The 22392-nt window shown below is 41.1% G+C and overlaps 1 protein-coding gene across 1 annotated transcript in view; it reads left to right on the top strand.

Annotated features, from left to right (window-relative positions):
* The window catches only part of KDR (kinase insert domain receptor), a 47516-nt gene extending 25337 nt beyond the window's left edge, over nucleotides 1–22179 (top strand). The window contains exons 16-30 of the mRNA XM_032151316.2: nucleotides 1790–1896; nucleotides 2321–2456; nucleotides 2829–2933; nucleotides 4257–4370; nucleotides 4937–5025; nucleotides 5647–5800; nucleotides 7883–7980; nucleotides 10517–10639; nucleotides 10793–10904; nucleotides 11124–11223; nucleotides 11624–11729; nucleotides 12840–12991; nucleotides 17974–18073; nucleotides 18568–18653; nucleotides 20452–22179. Of these exons, the coding sequence (XP_032007207.1) occupies nucleotides 1790–1896; nucleotides 2321–2456; nucleotides 2829–2933; nucleotides 4257–4370; nucleotides 4937–5025; nucleotides 5647–5800; nucleotides 7883–7980; nucleotides 10517–10639; nucleotides 10793–10904; nucleotides 11124–11223; nucleotides 11624–11729; nucleotides 12840–12991; nucleotides 17974–18073; nucleotides 18568–18653; nucleotides 20452–20674 (1805 nt within the window). The 3' untranslated portion in view covers nucleotides 20675–22179. The remainder of the gene's footprint in view (nucleotides 1–1789; nucleotides 1897–2320; nucleotides 2457–2828; nucleotides 2934–4256; nucleotides 4371–4936; nucleotides 5026–5646; nucleotides 5801–7882; nucleotides 7981–10516; nucleotides 10640–10792; nucleotides 10905–11123; nucleotides 11224–11623; nucleotides 11730–12839; nucleotides 12992–17973; nucleotides 18074–18567; nucleotides 18654–20451) is intronic.
* The last annotated feature ends 213 nt before the right edge of the window (nucleotides 22180–22392 follow it).

Below are 22392 nucleotides of genomic sequence, written 5' to 3'. Positions count from 1 at the left end.
ATGTTTTAGGGCAAATCCACAGAATGACTTCTAGATTGTCTCTGATGCTGTGTGTTACCTCTTGTTGGTGGCCCGCAGCTGGTTACAGATGCCTAACTAGGTAACACTGGCACAGAGATTATAGTTACTTCTTACCTGGAGTGAATACTAAGAAAGGCAGAGCTAGATATTTAATACTCCTGCTGGGTTCCCAAATGTTATGTGAGAATATTAATACACAAACACATAGACTCTTTGAACTTTTTATCCTCTATGTACAACTGGACTTTTAAATCTGTGTGTATAAATAGAGAATTACTTCCCTAGGACCACCAGAGAAACAAAATTTACTCCAAGCATAATTGTGCTTGTCTCTCAACGGTTAAGTTAACTTTTATTTTGCAAACCAATTTATTGCTTATTTTGCAAACCAGTTTATTACTTGTCTTCTGCTCTCTTGAGGCCGTAGTGGGCCATCTGCACAGCTTGTGGCCCGGTTTGATTCTCCTTGCACTCTTCTGATGGGAGGCCCCAAGTGATGACTGCTTCCTTATCATCTCTTTGCTAATCACTCTTAGTGGAAAGCCTGTTTCTGCATTTTGTTTCTTCCACTCAGAGCTGTCCTCTGAAGCCCTGAGCATCTGCAGCTTTGCTTGCCGACTTCTAGTTTCCTCTTCTCTTTCCTCTCATGAGTGATTTGAAACTCTCGTTACCAGGCCATGTGTGATGTGCTCATCTTGGCGCTTCCTCTTCTCCTCACTCAGGCTCCTGCCACAAGGGACGGGGTAGTGTATGTGATGGTTAGTTCATGTTGGACAGGCCTCTTTATCTCTTTACTGAACCACTGACTAGCTATGTGCCCTCAATCAAGTAGCTTAAGCTCTCTGGTCTTCTGTGTCTTCATCTGAAAACTGAGAGTTCTTGAGGAGATTAAGTGGAATGGCGTATTTAAAGTGATGAGTGCATAGTAGATACGTGGTTATTAGTAACTCTCAGGTCAAAAAACTTTGTTTATTTCCCTACTTGGTTTCTTATGTGATCCTTTTGCAAACTCTGCACAGATCAAAATATTGACTCTCAGTTTAAAAGAAGACTTTTGTTTTCCTCAAATAGAAATATTTTTTTTTTCTCTGTAGAGAATGATCTGTTTTCTTTCCATCAAAGACTGCTCTTCCTCTAAACACTTTCTATGTTTGGCTTTTAAGACATTACTACTTCTATGCTTAATTACTTTAGAATTTTATTGTTGTAAGTTTACATGAGCAGTGTTTTGCAGGCTTTAAATTTTCCAAGAACAATTCTGTAGGCCAGGTGTGGTAGCTTATGCCTGTAATCCCTGCACTTTGGGAGGCCAAGGCGGGGGGATGGCTAGAAGCCAGGAGTTCGAGACTAGCCTGGGCAATGTAATGAGACCCTGTCTCTACAGAAAATAAAAGAAAAATTAGCTGGGCTTGGTGGTATGCACCTGTAGTCCCAGCTAGTTGGGAGGCTGAGGTGGGAGAATTGCTTAAGCCTAGGAATTGGAGGCTGCAATAAGCTATGATTGTGTCATGGTGCTCCAGCCTGGAACATAGAAAGAAACCCTGCCTCTAAAAATAAATAAATAAATAAATAAATAAATAAATAAAAATTAAATTAAAAAAAAGAATTCTGTAGACTCCATTCAAGTCAGGGGTGTGTGACTATTGTCCTCTAGGATTTTTCCAAGCTGGTAAGCTTGGGATCTTGTTTTAGTGCTAAAATTTGTCATCTTACAAACAAAAAGTATAAGTTTCCAACTGTTGATACTCATTCAATTGTGTCTTTCCAGGTGCCCAGGAAAAGACGAACTTGGAAATTATTATTCTAGTAGGCACGGCGGTGATTGCCATGTTCTTCTGGCTACTTCTTGTCATCATCCTACGGACCGTTAAGCGGGTAACAAAATAATTTCCCTTCTGCCCATGCACATTGGTTTTCATGATTAATGAAAACTGACTGGGGTTCTTTGAGTTGTTTCTTCCCATTGTTATTGGCTCAGTGGGCACATTTTTATTTCAATACAATAACATTCTTGCCCACTTTCCTTTGGCTGGATCTCAGGGATTTAATTGATAGAAGCCACTAGAGAGGAAAAGGGCTTGGACTGTCTAGTGTAATTAAGCTTTAAAACCTTAATTCTGAGCTCCTTTGGGGGACAAGGGAAACTAGAAGCAGGATTATAATAGGACCACTCTCAAACTCCATGAGTTTTATTGCAAAATGAGACAGGAATGAGGCTCCAATAAACAGCAATAACAAGCACACAAAACAACAGCCAAACAACAGTGTGTTTATGACTGGAAGGATTGATGCTTTCCAGGCCAATGGAGGGGAACTGAAGACAGGCTACTTGTCCATCGTCATGGATCCAGATGAACTCCCATTGGACGAACATTGTGAACGACTGCCTTATGATGCCAGCAAATGGGAATTCCCCAGAGACCGGCTGAAGCTAGGTGCATTTTCAATTGCTATTAATTTGATATTGTGTTTACCAGGCCATCTCTTCCTCCATTAGAATGATGACAAATGTGGTATATTCAGATGTTGGATTCTGGTTTAGAAATATTAATTCCATCTCTTGAATTTGGATAATCATTCATTTAGCCACTTAGAGGTAGGGCCCCTATGTAATCATCCAAAGCAGGACATTTGGAGAATGAAGGGGGAGTTATTAAATAATTAAGCCAGGACAAAGGAGTGTAAACTGGACTATCCATGTTAAATTGGGATGTATGGTCACCCTATCTAGTTGATGTCTCTGCATATCACTTTGGTTGTATAGTAATCCAAGTCCGTTTTCTTGTTGCTATTGTTTTTGACTCTAGGTAAGCCTCTTGGCCGTGGTGCCTTTGGCCAAGTGATTGAAGCAGATGCCTTTGGAATTGACAAGACAGCAACTTGCAGGACAGTAGCAGTCAAAATGTTGAAAGGTAAAAGCAAAATTATGTGGTGATCTATCTTTTTGTTTTATCTAGTCTTTAAACATGTTGCAAGGCTTGTATCAGTAGCTTTGTGCTTACGTGGGCCTACTAGCCACACATGCAGTCGGCCTAAATAATGCCCTTGTGCAAATTGGAAAAAGGATCCTCCTTTGTAGCTTTATGCTAGAGTGCATGGTCTGGCAAGCAAAGTTGGGGATGGGTTTCACCTTCTTGCCTGGTTACCCTTGTGCAGGGCTCAGCCAACACAGTTGTACTTAGTGGTTCTGGGTACAGGGAAAAAGGACTGTGGTTATATTAAAATTGTTTCTTAATATATTGTGGAATCAGATAATTATAGACCATCTAGAGATATGGAAAGGAAAATAGTGGAATGCAAAAATAGCATTTTCTCCAGAATTGGAATATGTAAAAGATGTTCACATGTAAAAGATAATTTGCAAAACAAGAATGATTGTGTTAGAAAAAAATATAATGGGTTATATTTTTTAAATTAAAAGCTTTATAAATAATTGTTAATTCTAATAGTAATGGAATTCTGGTCTGGCCATTTTCATTTCAGGAGGTTAGACAGTAAAGCTTCTTTTTTCAATTGTGATGTTCTGTCATTGATGAAGGCAGTGCCACTGACCCTTTGCCAATATGGCTTTTGTGCATTTCAAAGCTATCTTTCTCCATTTGCCTTTTTTCTCTTGTGGCCAAGGGAGTATGTAATTTTGAGGTGGCTCATCGGAGCCTTAGATGTGGACCATGCCTGTGAATTAGCGGGAAGTGTAGCAGTCCATACAGGATCAAACACATAGTCTTAGTGCCATCAGCCTCATGTGCCAACTGGTCTTTCCAGCTGGCCTTAATTTGCCTGCACAGATCAGCACAGATTGGCTGGAACATTCGGTATAGCCCCTAACACATGAAGATATTTAATACATGGTGTTGCTTCCTTATGAGGAAGCAGTGAAATGATCAGACCCTCAGAATCATAGTGAACCTGAAATGCAAAAATCCAGTTTTGTAAAAGAAGAGAATCTGGGCATGATTCCACTGCAGATGTATTCTCCACTTTGCAAAAGATTTCACAATGGGTTCCTTTAAATATCAAACTTTCTGGCTCACTTAAAATATGAATTTTATTTCAAATTAGAAAATAGAATTTACACTTGACTTTTGAGGAAATGCATGTGGTCTGTAAACTAGGTCACAGCTGTGTTACCCCTGGAGGGTAAGTCGTATAGTGGCATGCAGGGAGGGAGGGACCCCAATTATCTGAAGGAAATGTCCACACCGATGATTTCCCTCTTTGTGCTGTATTTGTAGAAGGAGCAACACACAGTGAGCATCGAGCCCTCATGTCTGAACTCAAGATCCTCATTCATATTGGTCACCATCTCAATGTGGTCAACCTTCTAGGTGCCTGCACCAAGCCAGGAGGTGAGTAACTGTGGATGGTTTTGGTCACCCAATTTTAACAGGCCTCTCTGATAGCGTTTGAGGGAAAGCAGTCAACTCCTATGGCCTTGATTTTCTTAGCTTAGAATACTTTGCGGATTCCTAGGAATAAATATATTTCATGGAGGTTTAATTGGCACTAGAATATAATTATTGTAAAACTTTCTCTGAATTAAGAAATGTCATGCCACTATGATACAGTTTGTTACTTGTGTAACAGATGTCCAGAGGAGAAGAGTAAACTTCCCTAAAACTTGAAAGCTTAAGGGTAGTTACCCCCAAAATGGAATCATATTAAGTGATTGCATTGAAAAGCAAGTAGATGGGTGGGTTTTCTTCTGACATTTTGGTTAATTTTGTGAAAATGTCTTCTGGAAAAAAGAAAAGCTACAGTATAAGGGGATTGGGACCAGCTGATTTATACACTTCTGTCCCAACGAAAGGTTGTAGCCTTCTTCTAAGGTGTTTTTGGGTTCATCACTATATTAAACACTTAGTGAAGAATATGAGTGAAAACCCATTTTCCTTCCTGGACATGCTGCCTGCAGGGCCACTCATGGTGATTGTGGAATTCTGCAAATTTGGAAACCTATCCACTTACCTGAGGAGCAAGAGAAATGAATTTGTCCCCTACAAGGTATGTCATCTCCTAATCCTGCTCTGGCCATGTTATAAAATGAAGGGAAACTCAAAATGGTACAGGTTAGTTTTTTAGTTGAAATTTTGTGAAGAACTTGTGAGGAATCTTCTCATATTACCTCTTGGCTGTTATAACTTCCTCTTTTACCTTCTGGGGGCCATATGTTTCTGTTTTATTTTTGAGATTTTAATCTACTGACCCGTTACAGAGTGTGGACATTGGGGAGAAGGCAGGTATGGGCGAGGAAAGGGGAGGGCAGAGGGTAGGACATCTCTGGGTTATTCTGTCTCTCCCCTAGCCATATTTGGCCCTGTGGAGTGTAAATCCCTCTGTGAAGAGCATCCTAGTGCTGAAAGTGTGTCTGAATGCAACTCAAAATGTGGCATTTGTCTCTTTAAGCTAAAGAAGGAGCTAGGCTTTGTGGAAGAAACCCTATTATGCACAAAACTTGCCCCAAATTTCAGCTCAGAGACTGCATAATCCTGAAATTGATTTCCTCCTTGTCTGCTTTTTAGTAGTTTCAAGTATCTCCATGGTTTACTACATTTTAAAGGTCGTAAACTTTTAAAGACTCATTTTGTATTCAAGGAGTGAGTTTGTTCCTTTGCTTTTTTATAGACCAAAGGGGCACGATTCCGTCAAGGGAAAGACTACGTTGGAACAATCCCTGTGGATCTGAAACGGCGCTTGGACAGCATCACCAGTAGCCAGAGCTCAGCTAGCTCTGGATTCGTGGAGGAGAAGTCCCTCAGTGATGTAGAAGAAGAGGAAGGTAGCAGCCAGTGCTTCCTGCAGGCTATGGCATGCTCTTGTCAGAGCAGACAGGGTGATAGGGTGTTACAAGGAATTTGATCGTGGGAAAAGTCCAATACTACCTCATAATTTGAAAGAGACCTGAACTTCTATAATAGACTGCCTCCATTCTGTCTCCCCAAAAGTGAAGTGTGGAAGTCCTAGACTGGGAGGTGAAGCAGGGCTAGCCTGAGAAATCTGGGTGGTCCAAGTGGGCTAAGCAGTCAGCTACAACCACAGCAGTGTTCTTAAAATACTGGTTCAGCATTTATTAGTGGCAGAAACTACAAGTTTTCTGGTAGTTGACTAGCCTTTCCATTGCCTTGGAGAGCCCCAGAGTGGTTCAGCCCCACGTCGCATGCTTTACCTGTGCAAAAGTCTTTCTTTTCATTATACCTAACCTTCTCAAAGGCAGTTTAGGAGCCATCTGTTGTTTCTACCCTACCCTATGTGGCTTATCAAGTCTTCCTTCCAACCATACTTCCTCAGGGGAGTCTTGATAAATATCCTGGCCTTTATTAAGTTATGTTTCCAGTGATATTTTATTTGTTTTTATTTTTATTTTTTTGAGGTGGAGTCTCATGCTGTTGCCCAGGCTGGAGTGCAATGGTGTGATCCCTACTCACTGCAACCTTCGCCTTTTGGGTTCAAGTGATTCTTGTGCCCCAGCCTTCCGAGTAGCTGGCATTACATGTGCCCACTACCACGCCCAGCTAATTTTTTTTTTTTTGTATTTTTAGTAGAGATGGGGTTTCACCATGTTGGCCAGGCTGGTCTCGAACTCCTGACCTCAGGTGATCCGCCTGCCTCAGCCTCTCAAAGTGCTGGGATTACAGGCGTGAGCCTCTGTGCCTGGCCTCAGTGATATTTTAGTGCTCTTTCTGGGTGGAGCTGTGGTCCCAGCCTAACTTCCCGGACTTCAGCCGGCTCCAGGACACACTGTATTTCTGCCTCCTTCAGAAGGAGCAGAGATAGCATTGTGGATGTAGAGATGGGTGACAGGCTGACTCCCCTTGAGGCATAAGTCTAGAAGAATAATGGAAGAAACCCACTCTGTTTCCCTTGACATAAGGCTACAGAGAGAATTTGCATTTAACTCCTTTTTCTTAGAAGCTGAGAAGGTAGTGTGAGGCTGGGACGTGGTCTGGAAGCACATAGGGAGGTGGTCTAGGCTTCATTTAGCTGGGCCCACACTGAGTGGTGCTGCCTCTACCCTGCTCTTTCTCTTTCAAAAAACAGTGGCCAGTGAGCCAGAAACATAAGAGATTGAGTTGTTGAGAAAAAGGCTCACAGCCTTTTAAATACTTATGAATTTATTACTACAACTAAGTTTTTGTTTACTCTGGTATTAGTCTCCAGGAAAGAAGCCATAAGTCTTATCTAACAAAGAGATAGTTTTGAAACACCCATTTAATATCTTAGTGTTTATTTGTACCAGTTACACTGAAGTAAATACCACCAATTTACGTAAATTTATCTTTCCATGTTTCTGTTATCTCTCAGGAAAAAACATCCTCCCAGGCCAGATTTAATGTATTTACAGCACTTTTTAAGTTTGAAAATGAATTAAATATATTTCTAGTATTTTTAGTTATCTATTGCAGATTATAGTTTGACTTTTGGCCTTTGTCCCAGGACAAAGCCTGGAGAGAAGAGATTCAATGACCCTGAATATTGTTGTTTTATTTTTAGAGTTCTTGATATGAAACTATTGTTTATCCCTCTGGGTACATGACAAAAAAACAGTGTAAGTGGCAAATTTGGAAATGTCCTCCTTCTTTCCCAGATTATCTAGGTCAATATTACCTTATTCTATCTCCTGGATTTACTGGTTCAATTTGGCTAAAATGGAAAAACCAGTATTGTTCCTAAGGGGTATGATGAAGGCTAATGATACTGGGATTCAGGAGATTTACGGAAGATAGAAGCATTGACTCTCTGCTTCTGTTTCCTGAAAATTGAACTCCCAAGTCTTAAAAAGATTATTACTCTAGCAAACTTAGAAACACATCACACTAACACATGGAAATACTGATCTCCATCCTTCTGCCTCTTTGGACAGCTCCTGAAGATCTGTATAAGGACTTCCTGACCTTGGAGCATCTCATCTGTTACAGCTTCCAAGTGGCTAAGGGCATGGAGTTCTTGGCATCGCGAAAGGTAAGAAAGGTTGAGGGGAAATCAGCTATCTTTTAGATCGCAGGTTTGGAAATAAGATGTCCAGTGTCAGCTGTTGGTTCTTTTTTGGGATTGTAATTCATTCACCACTTCTACGTCTCTTAGAAGAGCTCTGCTGGGGAGGCTCTGTTTCTGCTGAGTAAGAGTCGTAAAGGAGTTCATGAAATTAAGCTGTATAATAAAGGCTTGTCAAGCATCTACTAAGTGTGAGGCAATCTTCTGAGCACTGAGGATACTGTGGTGAACAATCAGGCAAAGCTCTTCACCTTCATGGAGTTTATAGTTCTAGTGGGTAGAGCAAACAATAAGCAATATAAACAAGTAAAACGTGTTGTAGGTTAGATGAGAGTAAATGCTATGGGGAAATAAAGCAAGAAAGGGCTATAGAATATACAGGAGCAATGCACTTGTGTATGTTTATGCTTCTCTATGAGTGTGTACATCCATTTTAAACAAGGTAGACAAGGAAGGCTTTACTAAGAACTTGACATTTGAGCAATGACCTGGAAAGGGGAGGGGCTGAGCCTTACAGATATCTTGGCATGAGAATCATTTTTAATTTATTTTACATTCATCAACATCCATCAAAAAGTATTTGTTAGGAGTATAATTAGAAACAAGGAAGGACAGGCTTCAGATGAGAGCGATTAAAAGAGCTAAAATTAGAAAAGTAGGCCAAACAAAGGCTGAGGTGGGGACGTGACAAGTTACAACTATTCCAAAGGTTGTAAACACCAAGCAGGGAGCAAGGCTGTTGGCAGTGACTCCCCTGGAAAGGATAAAATGTGTAATTTTATATTAGGTAACAATACTTCAAATTAAGGATCAGGAAGAACTATCAGTTGACAGAATGTATTTGTGCAGCCTAATGAAGGAAGAAAGACTTAAGTTATATATATTTTTTGTTTTTCCTAAATTAGAATGAAATCTTCAACCCATGTTTTCCCCTTCTCATAGCATTCAAGGCCTCAGGCTCTTTGATGTTTCTGCTAGGTAGCTCTTGTATTCTCTTTCCCAAGGGGAAGGAGGAGAACTGCGGCCTTACAGGGTTTTCCCAAAGAGAAAGGTCCTTTACACTTCTTGGAGATTATGATTTATTATTACTATTTTTTTATGGCCTGAATTCGCCACTTAGTCAGGGTTCCTTTTGGGGACTAGGAAGAGAATGGAAATGAATGTGGGAATCCTTTAACTTTCCTTACATCTACCAGATGATTTCTTGAATCCACTTGGCTGTTGGGTTAAAAGAGGAAACTTTCTGTATGGGAGGAAAAGTCAAAAATACTGTCTGTTTTTCGGAATTGCCACTGTTGCTCAATTGTGCTAGATGATGTGCTTCTGAATATGCCTTGTTCAGAGGAGAGTGCCATACAGATTTGAGGTGTGGGAAGTTCAGCAATGCCTGGCTTACATGATCACTTCTCTAGTGAGTTAATAATTCTCCTCTTGGCCGGGCGTGTTGGCTCATGCCTGTAATTCCAGCACTTTGGGAGGCCAAGATGGGTGGATCACCTGAGGTCAGGAGTTTGAGACCAGCCTGGCCACCATGGTGAAACCCTGTCTCTACTAAAAATATAATAATTAGCTAGGTGTGGTGGCACACCTGTGGTCCTAGCTACTTGGGAGGCAGAGGCAGGAGAATCACTTGAACCTGGGAGGTGGAGGTTGCAGTGAGCTGAGATTGCACCACCGCACTCCAGCCTGGGTGACAGAGTGAGATTCCTTCTCAAAAAAAAAAAAAAAAAAGAGTTTTCTTCTAAGCCATTGATTCATTTATTGTGCTCCCCAAGACTCGTTTTCTTACAAAATATCATGTGGAACTAAAGCTGCCGAGTAGTAGGAAGTTAGCTGAAGTTTGGAGGATACAGAGAAAGGAGAAACTGAGAAGCTAAAAGGAAGAGAAAGAAAGTCAAGATGAATCTCATTGTATTATTAATGCACTAGAGAATCAACCTGACTTGTGATAGGCTGAAATTGCCTTAATAGACCTTTATAATAATCCGGCACTTTGAAATCAGGGGAAGCCACTCTGGGAATTGTTTATCAGAGCCAGTCTGGCTTCAGCTTCATACGGAAGGGGGAAACCAACAAAGAGCACTAAACCAATGAGAGCCCCTTGTTTCTGATTTCCGTGCATTCATTCAAAAAACAAATCCCATTCTGGGACCTCCTTAGAATAACACGTTTTTAACCAAATATGGGGCCAGGCAAAAGGAATGTGTGGATGTGACCAGAAACACACTTTTTTTGTGTCCTAGAGGAGCCTATTTATGATTCCATCATCATATTATAACTTAATTATTTAACTCCAAAGGCTGGGCTGTTTATGGAATAGCAGATGTGTGTCTCAGCAAAGCCCACAGACTTTTTTCCTGAAGTGTTGATAAAAGATACTAACCCAGTCCTTGTTAATCAGTTGGCTTTCTGATGTGGGATTTTTTTTGATGCATGAGGTCACAACAGATGTGAAAGAGATCAGCTGTGCCGAGACCTAATGCACACACGATTCTCTTTGCAGTGTATCCACAGGGACCTGGCGGCACGGAATATCCTCTTATCGGAGAAGAATGTGGTTAAAATCTGTGACTTTGGCTTGGCCCGGGATATTTATAAAGATCCAGATTATGTCAGAAAAGGAGATGTAAGTTTCAAACATGAACCCCGTGCTTGGTTAAGTAACAGAGTTAAAACTCCTCGTAGAGAACTTCAGGACCTATGTTCAGGAACAAAGGAAGTTTTTTTCTTCAGATATTTGCTAATTTGGGTTCTGAATCCTTGTCTTCTACCGCTGTAGGCTCGCCTCCCTTTGAAATGGATGGCCCCAGAAACAATTTTTGACAGAGTGTACACAATCCAGAGTGACGTCTGGTCTTTTGGTGTTTTGCTGTGGGAAATATTTTCCTTAGGTAAGTCATTTCTCTTTGTCCTTCCATCCAGACTCCAAAGAGGAAGACAAAAGTTGTCTTTTCCTCTCCTGTACTTCACGTCTATCAGGCGAAACTTCTCGGAAGCTTTGAAAAAAAAAAAATAGATACATAGGTGATGAGGATGTGCAAGATTCAGGCTCAGGGTTTTCTATAAGAGAAAATCAAATCAAAGAATGTCTCCTCCCTGTTTTATTCTAGGTGCTTCTCCATATCCTGGGGTAAAGATTGATGAAGAATTTTGTAGGCGATTGAAAGAAGGAACTAGAATGAGGGCCCCTGATTATACTACACCAGAAATGTAAGACTTTAAGTATTCCTCTGTTCCCTTTCTTTGCTCGCAAATTCTCCTTGCCTGGAAGACTTTCCATTATATAGACCTTCTTCATTGCCTAGTTAGTGTCCTGCTTTTACTTTGGGGACTTTCTTGATAATTTCAAGCATGGAGTCATCACTTCTTGAAAAGATAGTACTTTATTATTCAAAGCAACGTTAGTTTTTGTTAGATGTTGCTTCAAATATTTTGTTTTCTATACACATTGAGCCTCTGGAGTATGGGACTCTGTGTCTTATACAGTTTTGTATCCCTATTTAGCATCTCAACTCATGGGCTCTTCATAAATGTGTACTCATTTAAGTGCTTATTTTCAGCATTCAGGAAGAAAGAGGCATTTAACGAAATCAGTGTTTTGCTTCTCTAGGTACCAGACCATGTTGGACTGCTGGCACGGGGAGCCCAGTCAGAGACCCACGTTTTCAGAGTTGGTGGAACATTTGGGAAATCTCTTGCAAGCTAATGCTCAGCAGGTTTGTCACCTCCATCCAAGAAGCACCTACAAAGAGTACTTAGATGTCAAGGACTTCCCTACTGCCTGAGCTGTCTCGTGGCTACCATGCCGTCCTCTCAGCCATTGAATAGTCTACTGTATTCTTCTACGTCTGAGTAATAATGCTTTTCTAAAAGCTGTGATTACCCTTTTAGACAGATAGGATTCTAATTTGTAACCTGGGAGCAGACTACTCTGATTTCTACCTACTTATCTTTTTGTTATATCTTCAAATGCTCTTCTAAAGCTAAAACAAACAAAAAATCTGGTTGATCCACAGAAGATCAACAATGGAAGAAATTTCAAGAAATTTTTAATAAATTCTGCAGGCAAAAATACATCTAAGCTATGCAAAAGAGATGGTTTCTATCTTGGTACCATCACAGGTTCTTATAACTTCCACTGGAAGATTTTAGAGTTGTAGTCTTTACTATTAGAATGTTATTTAATCTCCAGTCAGTGCCTCTTACTACAATGGAAGCGAATTTCCTCTTTCTTTTCTTTTGAACAGCTGGGGGATGATAGGTCAGCTCTATTTTTATCAATAAACCTTCCAAACATTTACAGATATCAAATAGCCCTTTATTTCTTTTTCTTGATTCAATAATATTAAGTTGTGCAACCTTATCTCAAAAGACCCATTTTCCTACCCATTTATTGCTTTTCTTTAGACTGTCATCAGTTTTTCCATTGCCTTGAAATGTGGTGGCTAAAACTGGATGCCATGCCCTTTGAAGGGCTTGGCTCATGTGGTTAGGGCTTTGTGAAGGAGTGATTTTTTTGTTCTGTGTAGCTCCACGTGTTCCGTTGTTACCTCTCTGACCACAGCCTGCTTTCTCTTCATTGTAACTGCACTTCCCTGTGGGCTCCTTACCCATCTCTTTTTTAGTTCTCTCCTTTAATATACCTTCCATTTCAACAGCTTTTTGTGTCTGACACATGATTTTTATTGTTGTCTTAAAGTTCTATGTTCAGATATGAAAGCCACACACCCTATGTAGCCAAGAAGCCCCTGTGCCCTTTGTTTTTAATGAAAAGGCACTTGAAGAACTGAAGCCATAACAACAGTCTTCTGTGTTTATTGTTTCAGGATGGCAAAGACTACATTGTTCTTCCGATATCAGAGACTTTGAGCATGGAAGAGGATTCTGGACTCTCTCTGCCTACCTCACCTGTTTCCTGTATGGAGGAGGAGGAAGTATGTGACCCCAAATTCCATTATGACAACACAGCAGGAATCAGGTACTGTATATGGCCTAACATCCCCTGGGGGAGGGTGACTTCAAGGCCATCTTGGGGAGGGGGATTGGAAGTGGAAGGAAGACCTTGTCTAAGGCTGCTGCATCCCACTTCCACATAACCTTAGCCCTGAGGTTAACATAATGGGGAATGCTCCTGGAAGAGGGCCTGGGTAGGTGTGCTTCCTCCCATCTGCAGCCCACGCTGCTGCCACAGCATTGCCTTTAAGAATTCCAAGCCCTGCAGCTGCAATAGCTGGAATGCCACAGTTTGCTAATTTCCAGAATAAAGAGACCAGTTTTACAAAGACATCTGCATTTAAATTATCCCCGTGTATGCTTTTATTAATGCGAATTAAATGGCTTAGGAGAGATTCAGAAAGGAAGAGTTCTGTGCATGCATGAGAACACGCTTATGGCTCTCTGGCAAGGATACAGAAAGCCATGGGTCTGTGTCCTGAATTAGACTGGACACTGCATCTCAGAAGCCCCTCCCATGTCTGATTTTCAGTACTTTATTTGCATAATAGGATGTCTGGGCTTATTTAAAACACATGCACTGCAGTCCTGTCCTGATTTGCAGAGGGGTTCTGAAGGCAGCTTTCTTTTTTCTCTCTCCCAGCACCTGTGCATAAGGAAAGAGTTGGTGTGGTTTTCTACAATATGATATTAAAATTTCCCTTTACTAGGGCTGGGACTACTTCACTTTGCTTTGTTTCTTTCCCAACCCCTTTGAGTGTTTTCCTGCTTTAATGGAACCCCTGACAGCATGGGTCCAGCCTGCCAGCCCGAGTGTGCCTGGTCTGCAGGGAGGGGCAGGGAGCTCTCTCATGTCCAGAACTTGGCCAGGTTGCCACATGGCAGGGGATGCTAAGGAGAAACTCGTGGACAGTTTGCACTCTAGAGTCGTGCGGGGTAGCAGAAACACTGATGGGAAGGAAGAAAGCTTAGAAGCCAGCAAGTGAGCTGACCGTTCCATTGAAGTCAAAAGCATTAGGCATATTTTTAAAGAACTTTGCCATATATTATCAGATGTTGCCCACATCATGACACTCAAGAGTCAGGCAAGGTAGAAACAATGATCTTTTTTCTGATGTATTATTGAACACGAAGCTCAGTTCTATTACCTGAGGGCAGTACAAACTTGTAGTTAAAGATTGGCTATTAGAATCAGATAGAACTGAGTAGGACCCTCAAGTCTGTCGTGTAGCAGCTGTGCAACTTGGGGCAAATCATCTACCCTCTGCCTCAGTTTCTTTATCTGTGAAATGAGACAAGGTCAGTGGTGCTGTTTGAAAATGGCTGTTTTGAGAGTTATAAGATATAATCTATTTCTAAGCACCTGGCCCTTGACAGCACTCAGTAAAAGATGTCTATTAAGTGAGCTGCTTAAAATCACATCCTTGAGATGAATCCAGGTCCTCTGACACCTAAGTCCATGTTTTTTCCTCCCATGCCAAGGAGGGCCCTCAGAGAGAAACAGTAATGAGATGAGACTACAGTTCCACTCCTGTGTTTACACATTTCCAGTTCAAGTTGAGCCGGCCTGTTAGTGTGACAGTTGTTCCCACACACCATTATTGCCTCCCCCTTTATCAGAAAGCCGTTTGATCATGAACTATATTCCATGTGTTTTCTGTGGCCAAGTAGAGTGATGATCTGAGTCAGCAGCCTCCTGGCTCACCGGGTGCTTTGCATATGGTGCTGAGCAGGAGAAGAAATCATGTTTGTGTAATGGAAGCACTACATATGATGTTGCATATATAAAGGGGCTGCTAACATTTATCTCCAGAAGCGTGGACAAATGTGACACCACACTCCCAGCACAGGCCTGGCTCCTATTTTCTGTCTGTGATTTTTGAATCGGTTTTTCCAGCCGAGTTTCTCTTTTATCCGGCCATAATTTGAAAAATAAAATGGAAATTGGAATCTTTTGTCTGCATCTCCTCTCCACCTCCTCCACCTTTTTTTCCTTTTTATAAAATAAAACTCACGGTCACATTTTAATCATCTGGTTTCGAAGAAAAGCAGATAGAGGCATTTGCACACGGCATGCTTCATTCCGTTGCTCTCCTGGGGTTCTGTTTCTCTGGGGAGAATGAGTTGAGGCTGGGATACTTCTCAGGGGGCTTGTTCCATCCTCTTACGCATTTCTGGCCAAGTACAAAAGCTGAGCAGTCTTTCTCCTTCTAATTTTCAATTCTATTGCATTATAAATAGAGCTGGACAGAGACATCACTGTGGGAGCTAGCCTCATGATTTGTTGCCCCTTTAAACCATTTGAAAAATATTTACTTAGCATTTATTTAGAGAGAAGGCTGAGAAGCGTGTAGGGGAGGGACGACTCATGTCTAGACTTAGCTTTGCCTCTAATTTCCCCTGTGGATCAGCTCTGGCCTCAAGTCTGCATGCTTCCTGCAAGAAAACACATACTTGCTGGGCTCATCTTTCTTTGAGGGCAGTTTGGGGATCATCTGCAATTGCTCTGTCATTTTCTCTGGGAGTTTCACCTCCCACATCAAGCAGCTTATCAAAAATTTCTTTGCAGTTCTCTCTTAGAGAAAGGTTTTGGTACATACCATTTTCTTCACTTTGTAATTGTTAGTGATGATTAAATGGCCCTTGTAGATTGATGCTTGGGACAGCCTGCTAGCTAAGTATTCCTGAATTTGGCTCTACCATTAGACTGCTTGCAGTGGGACTGTCCTTTCTGCACTTTTTGTCTGTTTCATACCCCATACTTACACCCCTGACCCTGATACTGCATGATCAGTGCATGCATGACAAGAGAACAGTGCTGTGCACATACTGGGTGCTTAATAATTGCTTGAACAATTGTGTCTGCTGTTTTCTTCTTTCTTTTCCCTCCTGATACTCTTCCAAGGGAGTCTGTATGGAGTAGAGTAAAACAAAACAAAAACTTCACATGGGCTTTGGTGTCTGAAGGCCTAAGTTTGAGTCCCAGTTCTACCCTTTATTAGCCGTTTTCTCCCTAATCCTTGGCTCCCTCATCTCCAAAGCGGAAATAGTTAAAAGACCTGTTTCTCCGTCTTAGGAGAAACAGATGCACCATTGTCTGTGGAAATGCTTTGTCAATCATGAGAGGATCATGCCATTTAAAAAATTACTGGATTAAGAATTTAAGGAGCTGTCCTTTCTAAGGCAGCTGAATTATTGTCCAAACTTGCCAACCCTAGTTGATTCTATCCCCTAGATATCTCTAGAATGAGCCCATGTCTCCAAACCTCATGGGCGTTCCCTTTTTCTAGCCAAGCTGCCTTTCTTTCTCCTGAAGAAGTGCAGTATTTGTCTCTTGGGTCTTACGCCTCTAGTCTTATTCTTTTCAATCCAGAGTCAATTCTCTAAAGGGCACATCTGATCTTGTCAATCCCATGCTTTAAATCCTTCAGTGGCTCTTCATTGCCCTCAAAATAATAATCCAAACATTCCAGTTATGTGATTTTGGATAAGTTCCTCAAACTTTCTATGCCTTGGTTTCCTCATCTGAAAAGTTGGGATAGTAATACTCACCCCTAGAGAGGTACCGTGGTGAACACGTCATGAGATGTTGCTTAGACAGCACCTGGCACAGTGTCAGGCATGCAGCAGATTATCAGTGAGAGCTTCCTGAACAAGTGAATGCAGGAATGATTGACTATGGTACCAGTAGTTTTTGACAACTGTTACTTTTAGGGGTTGGACTTACGAGAAAGTAGGCTTTGCCTGCACCCTGTGTATCATATCCTCTTAACTTGTGGAGTTTCCTGAGTGAGGATGTCACCAGAAAATCTCATTCCCTCCTCTCTGTATAGGGAGGAACCAGCCTCTTGGGGTAGGGGAGAGAGAATTAATTTCCATTCTTCTCCTTTGGCCCAACGTCTATGCAGCATGTTCCAAAAGGCTGCTTGTAGTGGGAAGTAGGCTGGTATAGGAATGAAGAATGTGTTTTCTGTCTCGGTGGGCCCTTCCAGTGAATAGGACTTCCCTTCCCTTCACTTGGGCTGTAAGTGATTTTGATAGCATCAACTAGACTCACCCAAAGCCACATGGCCAGGAAGGAGCATTCCCAAGAAGGAGAGGATCTGTTGTTCAACAAGTCTTATTCTTTGGACTCCTGAAGGAAGCTTTGGAAGTCAAAGGAGAAAAATGAGCTTTGTTTGAGAGGGCATTATTCTTCCTAAGAACAATAAGCCCAACATTCTCTATGTCATTCATCTTCCCAACATCCCTGTGAGCTAGGGAGGGAGTGCTACTGCCAACATATCTTACAGATGGGACAAGAGGGTCACAGAAATATTCATGACTTTCTCAAGTTTCTTCAGTCAGTGGTAGACTCTGAAATAGGCAAAATATCTTGTTACTCTCAAACCACTGCTCTTTCCTGAGACAGCAACTCTGGGGGTGAAAACGAGGGGACAGTGAGACTCAGCCCACCTTCTCTTTGCACACTAAGCCTCTGTTACATGGAGGAGGAAGAGGTTGTCTTCAAATCACTGCTGGGTTCAGTATCCTTTAAGGAGACCTTCAGATGGTTCTTCTGCCCATCTTTCATTGAACGGTTGCTCTGTGAGCATTATCCAGAAAAACTTTCCCAGGAGATGGGCAGACAGATGTGAAACACTCAGTAATATATCCAGAGCTCGATGGAGGAATCCCATGCAATCAGGAAGCCAAGTAGAAGGCAGTTGATCACTCCATCTGCTGTTGTTGTCTTTAGTCCAGAACTGGACCTCAGAAGTAGGATTCAAAAGAACAGGCTCATCGAGACTCCTCAGTTATATTATACTTTTAAATGTACTTTCTCAGGAAATTAAGCCTTCCATGTGTGCTAGCAGAGAAAGATTTTTATTTTGTTTTGTTTTTCTAAAGGATGTTTTGAAGGTTGCTATTAAGTTTGTGGTTGAAAGATAATGAACTTAGGTATCACTTGTGGTATCTGCAGTCAAATATACCACCACTAAAATATAAATATTTGTTCTTTTGCAGTCAGTATCTGCAGAACAGTAAGCGAAAGAGCCGACCTGTGAGTGTAAAAACATTTGAAGATATCCCATTAGAAGAACCAGAAGTAAAAGTAATCCCAGATGTAAGTACGTCTTTTAAAAATAGTCTTAGAAATAATACAAAGGATGAAACACTAGCTAGATAAATATTAGCCTAAGCATTAAAGTCTTGGAGCCTCATTAGAAGGCTGCCCTCGAGTGTGTGTATCATGGGGTCATTATGGAGATGGAACTTTGTTTTTTTAATAAGTAAAGCCCTTGGTCCAAGGTTCAAGACAGTGTAGCTTTCTGACCAATTTCACTAAAGTGCAAGTAGTGTCATAGTGAAGACAGCGATGGTAACAGGCATTCTCAGCTGCTGATTTGTAAATTTTCTCTTCTCTCTGGCCTGTGTCTACTCATAGGAAGCAGTTGCTTCCTTTTGTAGCTTGGACAATTTGTGGCTATGATACCTTTATGTTCTTCTACAGGACCTTATTTGATAGACATGATAGATGGGTTGAGAAATCAGCTTAATTAAATAGTTGGTCATTTTATATGCTCAATTAACTGTGCCATCTCATTGTCTCTTAAAAAGGACAACCAGACGGACAGTGGTATGGTTCTTGCCTCAGAAGAGCTGAAAACTTTGGAAGACAGAACCAAATTAGCTCCATCTTTTAGGTAAGACTCCGCCACATTAAAAAGACAAATTTCAATAGGAATTTTTGGAAGGAACTTAGGACTTTCAATGTAAGTGCAGAATTTTCCCTATGAGGTCTTTGTTGGGTGGAGAAATTAGCATCAATTTAACAAATAAAGAATGGAAACTAACCACATGATAAAATTAAGTGACAAATCTAAAAATAATCTGAAATAAATTAGAGAATTTGCTCAATTTTTATGAGAATTCATGAATACTAGGGAATTTCTGTGTATACTTACTGTGGTCAGTAATGGCTAAATGAAAAAGGTGATTGGATGTGATCCCTAAAGCTGTCAATATGATTACAATCTTTGTGGATTCTGAAGAATTTTTAAGTCTGTATACAAATGGGTGCATCTGTGCTTAAGAAGTATGATATATAAATAAGCCAATATCTATTTGTTTGAGATATTTAAATATTATTGTCTGAATTCGTAAGTATTTCATTGTGAGAAAAGTATTAAAATTAGTTTTAAATATAATCTCCACTCTATGGTTCAGTAGGAATTTGTAGGTGTCTTGAATACGTGTATGTTCTCTTAACATAACAAATCAATGAAAATCTATATTTATAAGAATAATAGAATAAGTGTAGTTATGTATTTGCTGGAGTTTATTTGCTAGAGTATTCTTACCTGAAGGTAAGAATAGAGGAGGTTTTGATCTGCTTATAATCTAACTTTTATATAAAATGGGAATACTCATGGGTTTTTGAATAATGCTCATACCAAAAAGAAAACAAGCAAAAAAAACCCCCAACACATTAAAAGGTGCCATTGTGCTATTTTATTGTTTTCTTTAAGGCCCAAGGTAAGAAATCGTGAAACTCAATGATATGTTTCATCCATTGACTCAAAAAATGTTTATTCGGCAAGTATCATGTACAGAGCACCATGCCATTGCTTGAGACACCTACATTAGTTTTGTTGGGGTTGAATTGAAAGAAAAAATTGTATTTCTCGTTATTTGAAGTAACTTTTAAACTATGCGTAAACACGAGTTACTAAAATTCCCTTTTGCAGTTTTAACATGAAGAAGTTGGGTAAAACACCTATTACCGGGAAAAAACACCTTAGAGTGGCTTGTGAGAGTGTAAATCCTGAAGTTTTTGATCAACACAGCTTGCATTTCTAGGCTTTGACATGATTACCGTCTGTCAGGATTCCATGCCATTGAAAACATTTTCTAGTTGCTGCTGAGTGACTGGGGTCCTCAGTCCTTCCAAGGAATGTGGCTTTGATGAGTAAAAAGCAGTGCTTGACATATCTGGCTTGACTGCACACATGCTTCAAGTTATTCAAGTTTAAAGGTGCTCAGGAGCTTTATTACCACCATAGATATGCCCCGTAGTTCCCAAATTGCCACAATAGGAAAAGCACAAGTGAAATTTAAGAACATCCCAATTTCCTTGAATATCATGCAAGTGGCCCTTTGGCGCCTGTCACTGTATACAAACTTGTCAATCTGCGAGGCCATAAACATGTTCCATCAGTTGGGGCTTTTGCATAACTCGAGAGAACTGCCTTTCATCTCATTTGAGGCTTGAAAGACTTGAACCTGAGTAAGAGGACTTATCTGCAACTACTAATTCATGCCAGTACCTGAAAATAGACCTTGTTGCTGTAAACCTGCTGTGCTGATTAACAAATGGGAGAGATACGGGGCTAGGGTCTCCAGGGAGACGGCAGCCATATGGAGTTGGGAATGGGGTGAGGGTAAAAAGCAAAAGAATTGTCTTCTCTCTGCCAACTCATTTGTTTGCCATTTCTTCTGCAGTGGAATGGTGCCCAGCAAAAGCAGGGAGTCTGTGGCATCTGAAGGCTCAAACCAGACGAGCGGCTACCAGTCCGGATATCACTCCGATGACACAGACACCACTGTGTACTCCAGTGAGGAAGCAGAACTTTTAAAGCTGATAGAGATTGGAGTGCAAACGGGCAGCACAGCCCAGATTCTCCAGCCTGACTCGGGGACCACACTGAGCTCTCCTCCTGTTTAAAAGGAAGCACCCACACCCCCAACTCCCGGACATCACATGAGAGGTGCTGCTCAGATTTTCAAGTGTTGTTCTTTCCACCAGCAGGAAGTAGCCGCATTTGATTTTCATTTCAACAACAAAAGAAGGACCTCGGACTGCAGGGAGCTAGTCTTCTAGGCATATCCTGGAAGAGGCTTGTGACCCAAGAATGTGTCTGTGTCTTCTCCCAGTGTTGACCTGATCCTCTTTTTCATTCATTTAAAAAGCATTTATCATGCCCCCTGCTGTGGGTCTCACCATGGGTTAGAACAAAGACATTCAAGAAATGGCCCCATCCTCAAAGAAGTAGCAGTACCTGGGGAGTTGAAACTTCTGTAAAACTAGAAGATAAACCAGGCAATGTAAGTGTTTGAGGTGTTGAAGATGGGAAGGATTTGCAGGGCTGAGTCTATCCAAGAGGCTTTGTTTAGGACGTGGGTCCCGAGCCAAGCCTTAAGTGTGGAATTTGGATTGATAGAAAGGAAGACTAACGTTACCTTGCTTTGGAGAGTACTGGAGCCTGCAGATGCCTTGTGTTGGCTCCGGTGGAGGTGGGCATGGGGTCTGTTCTGAAATGTAAAGGCTTCAGACGGGGTTTCTGGTTTTAGAAGCTTGCGTGTTCTTCGAGTTGGGCTAAAGTAGAGTCCGTTGTGCTGTTTCCGACTCCTAATGAGAGTTCCTTCCAGACCCTTACGTGTCTCCTGGCCAAGCCCCAGGAAGGAAATGATGCAGCTCTGGCTCCTTGTCTCCCAGGCTGATCCTTTATTCAGAAAGGACATTCAGCTCAAGGCTCCCTGCCGTGTTGAAGAGTTCTGACTGCACAAACCAGCTTCTGGTTTCTTCTGGATGAATACCCTCATATCTGTCCTGATGTGATATGTCTGAGACTGAATGCGGGAGGTTCAATGTCAAGCTGTGTGTGGTGTCAAAGCTTCAGGAAGGATTTTACCCTTTTGTTCTTCCCCCCTGTCCCCAACCCACTGTCACCCCGCAACCCATCAATATTTTAGTTATTTGGCCTCTACACTCCAGTAAACCTGACTGGGTTTGTTCACTCTTTGAATGATTATTAGCCAGACTTCAAAATTATTTTATAGCCCAGATTATAACATCTATTGTATTGTTTAGACTTTTAACATATAAAGCTATTTCTACTGATTTTTGCCCTTGTTCTGTCCTTTTTTTCAAAAAAGAAAATGTGTTTTTTGTTTGGTACCATAGTGTGAAATGCTGGGAACAATGACTATAAGACATGCTATGGCACATATATTTATAGTCCGTTTATGTAGAAACAAATGTAATATATTAAAGCCTTATATTATATATAATGGACTTTGTACTATTCACATTTTGTATCAGTATTACGTAGCATAACAAAGGTCATAATGCTTTCAGCAATTGATGTCATTTTATTAAAAAACATTGAAAAACTTGAAGGAATCCCTTTGCAAGGTTGCATTACTGTACCCATCATTTCTAAAATGGAGGAGGGGGTGGCTGGGCACAGTGGCTCACACCTAAAAACCCAGCACTTTGGGAGGCCAAGGTGGGAGGATCGCTTGAGCCCAGGAGTTCAAGACCAGTCTGGCCAACATGGTCAGATTCCATCTCAAAGAAAAAAGGTAAAAATAAAATAAAATGGAGAAGAAGGAATCAGACATAATTTCCATGTGGTTGTTTTACATTTTTACTGGTTTTCT

The sequence above is a fragment of the Hylobates moloch genome, unplaced genomic scaffold, assembly GCF_009828535.3.
Source record: "Hylobates moloch isolate HMO894 unplaced genomic scaffold, HMol_V3 SCAFFOLD_2, whole genome shotgun sequence".
NCBI lineage: Eukaryota > Metazoa > Chordata > Mammalia > Primates > Hylobatidae > Hylobates > Hylobates moloch.
This window is presented reverse-complemented; position numbering and strand designations above follow the sequence as displayed.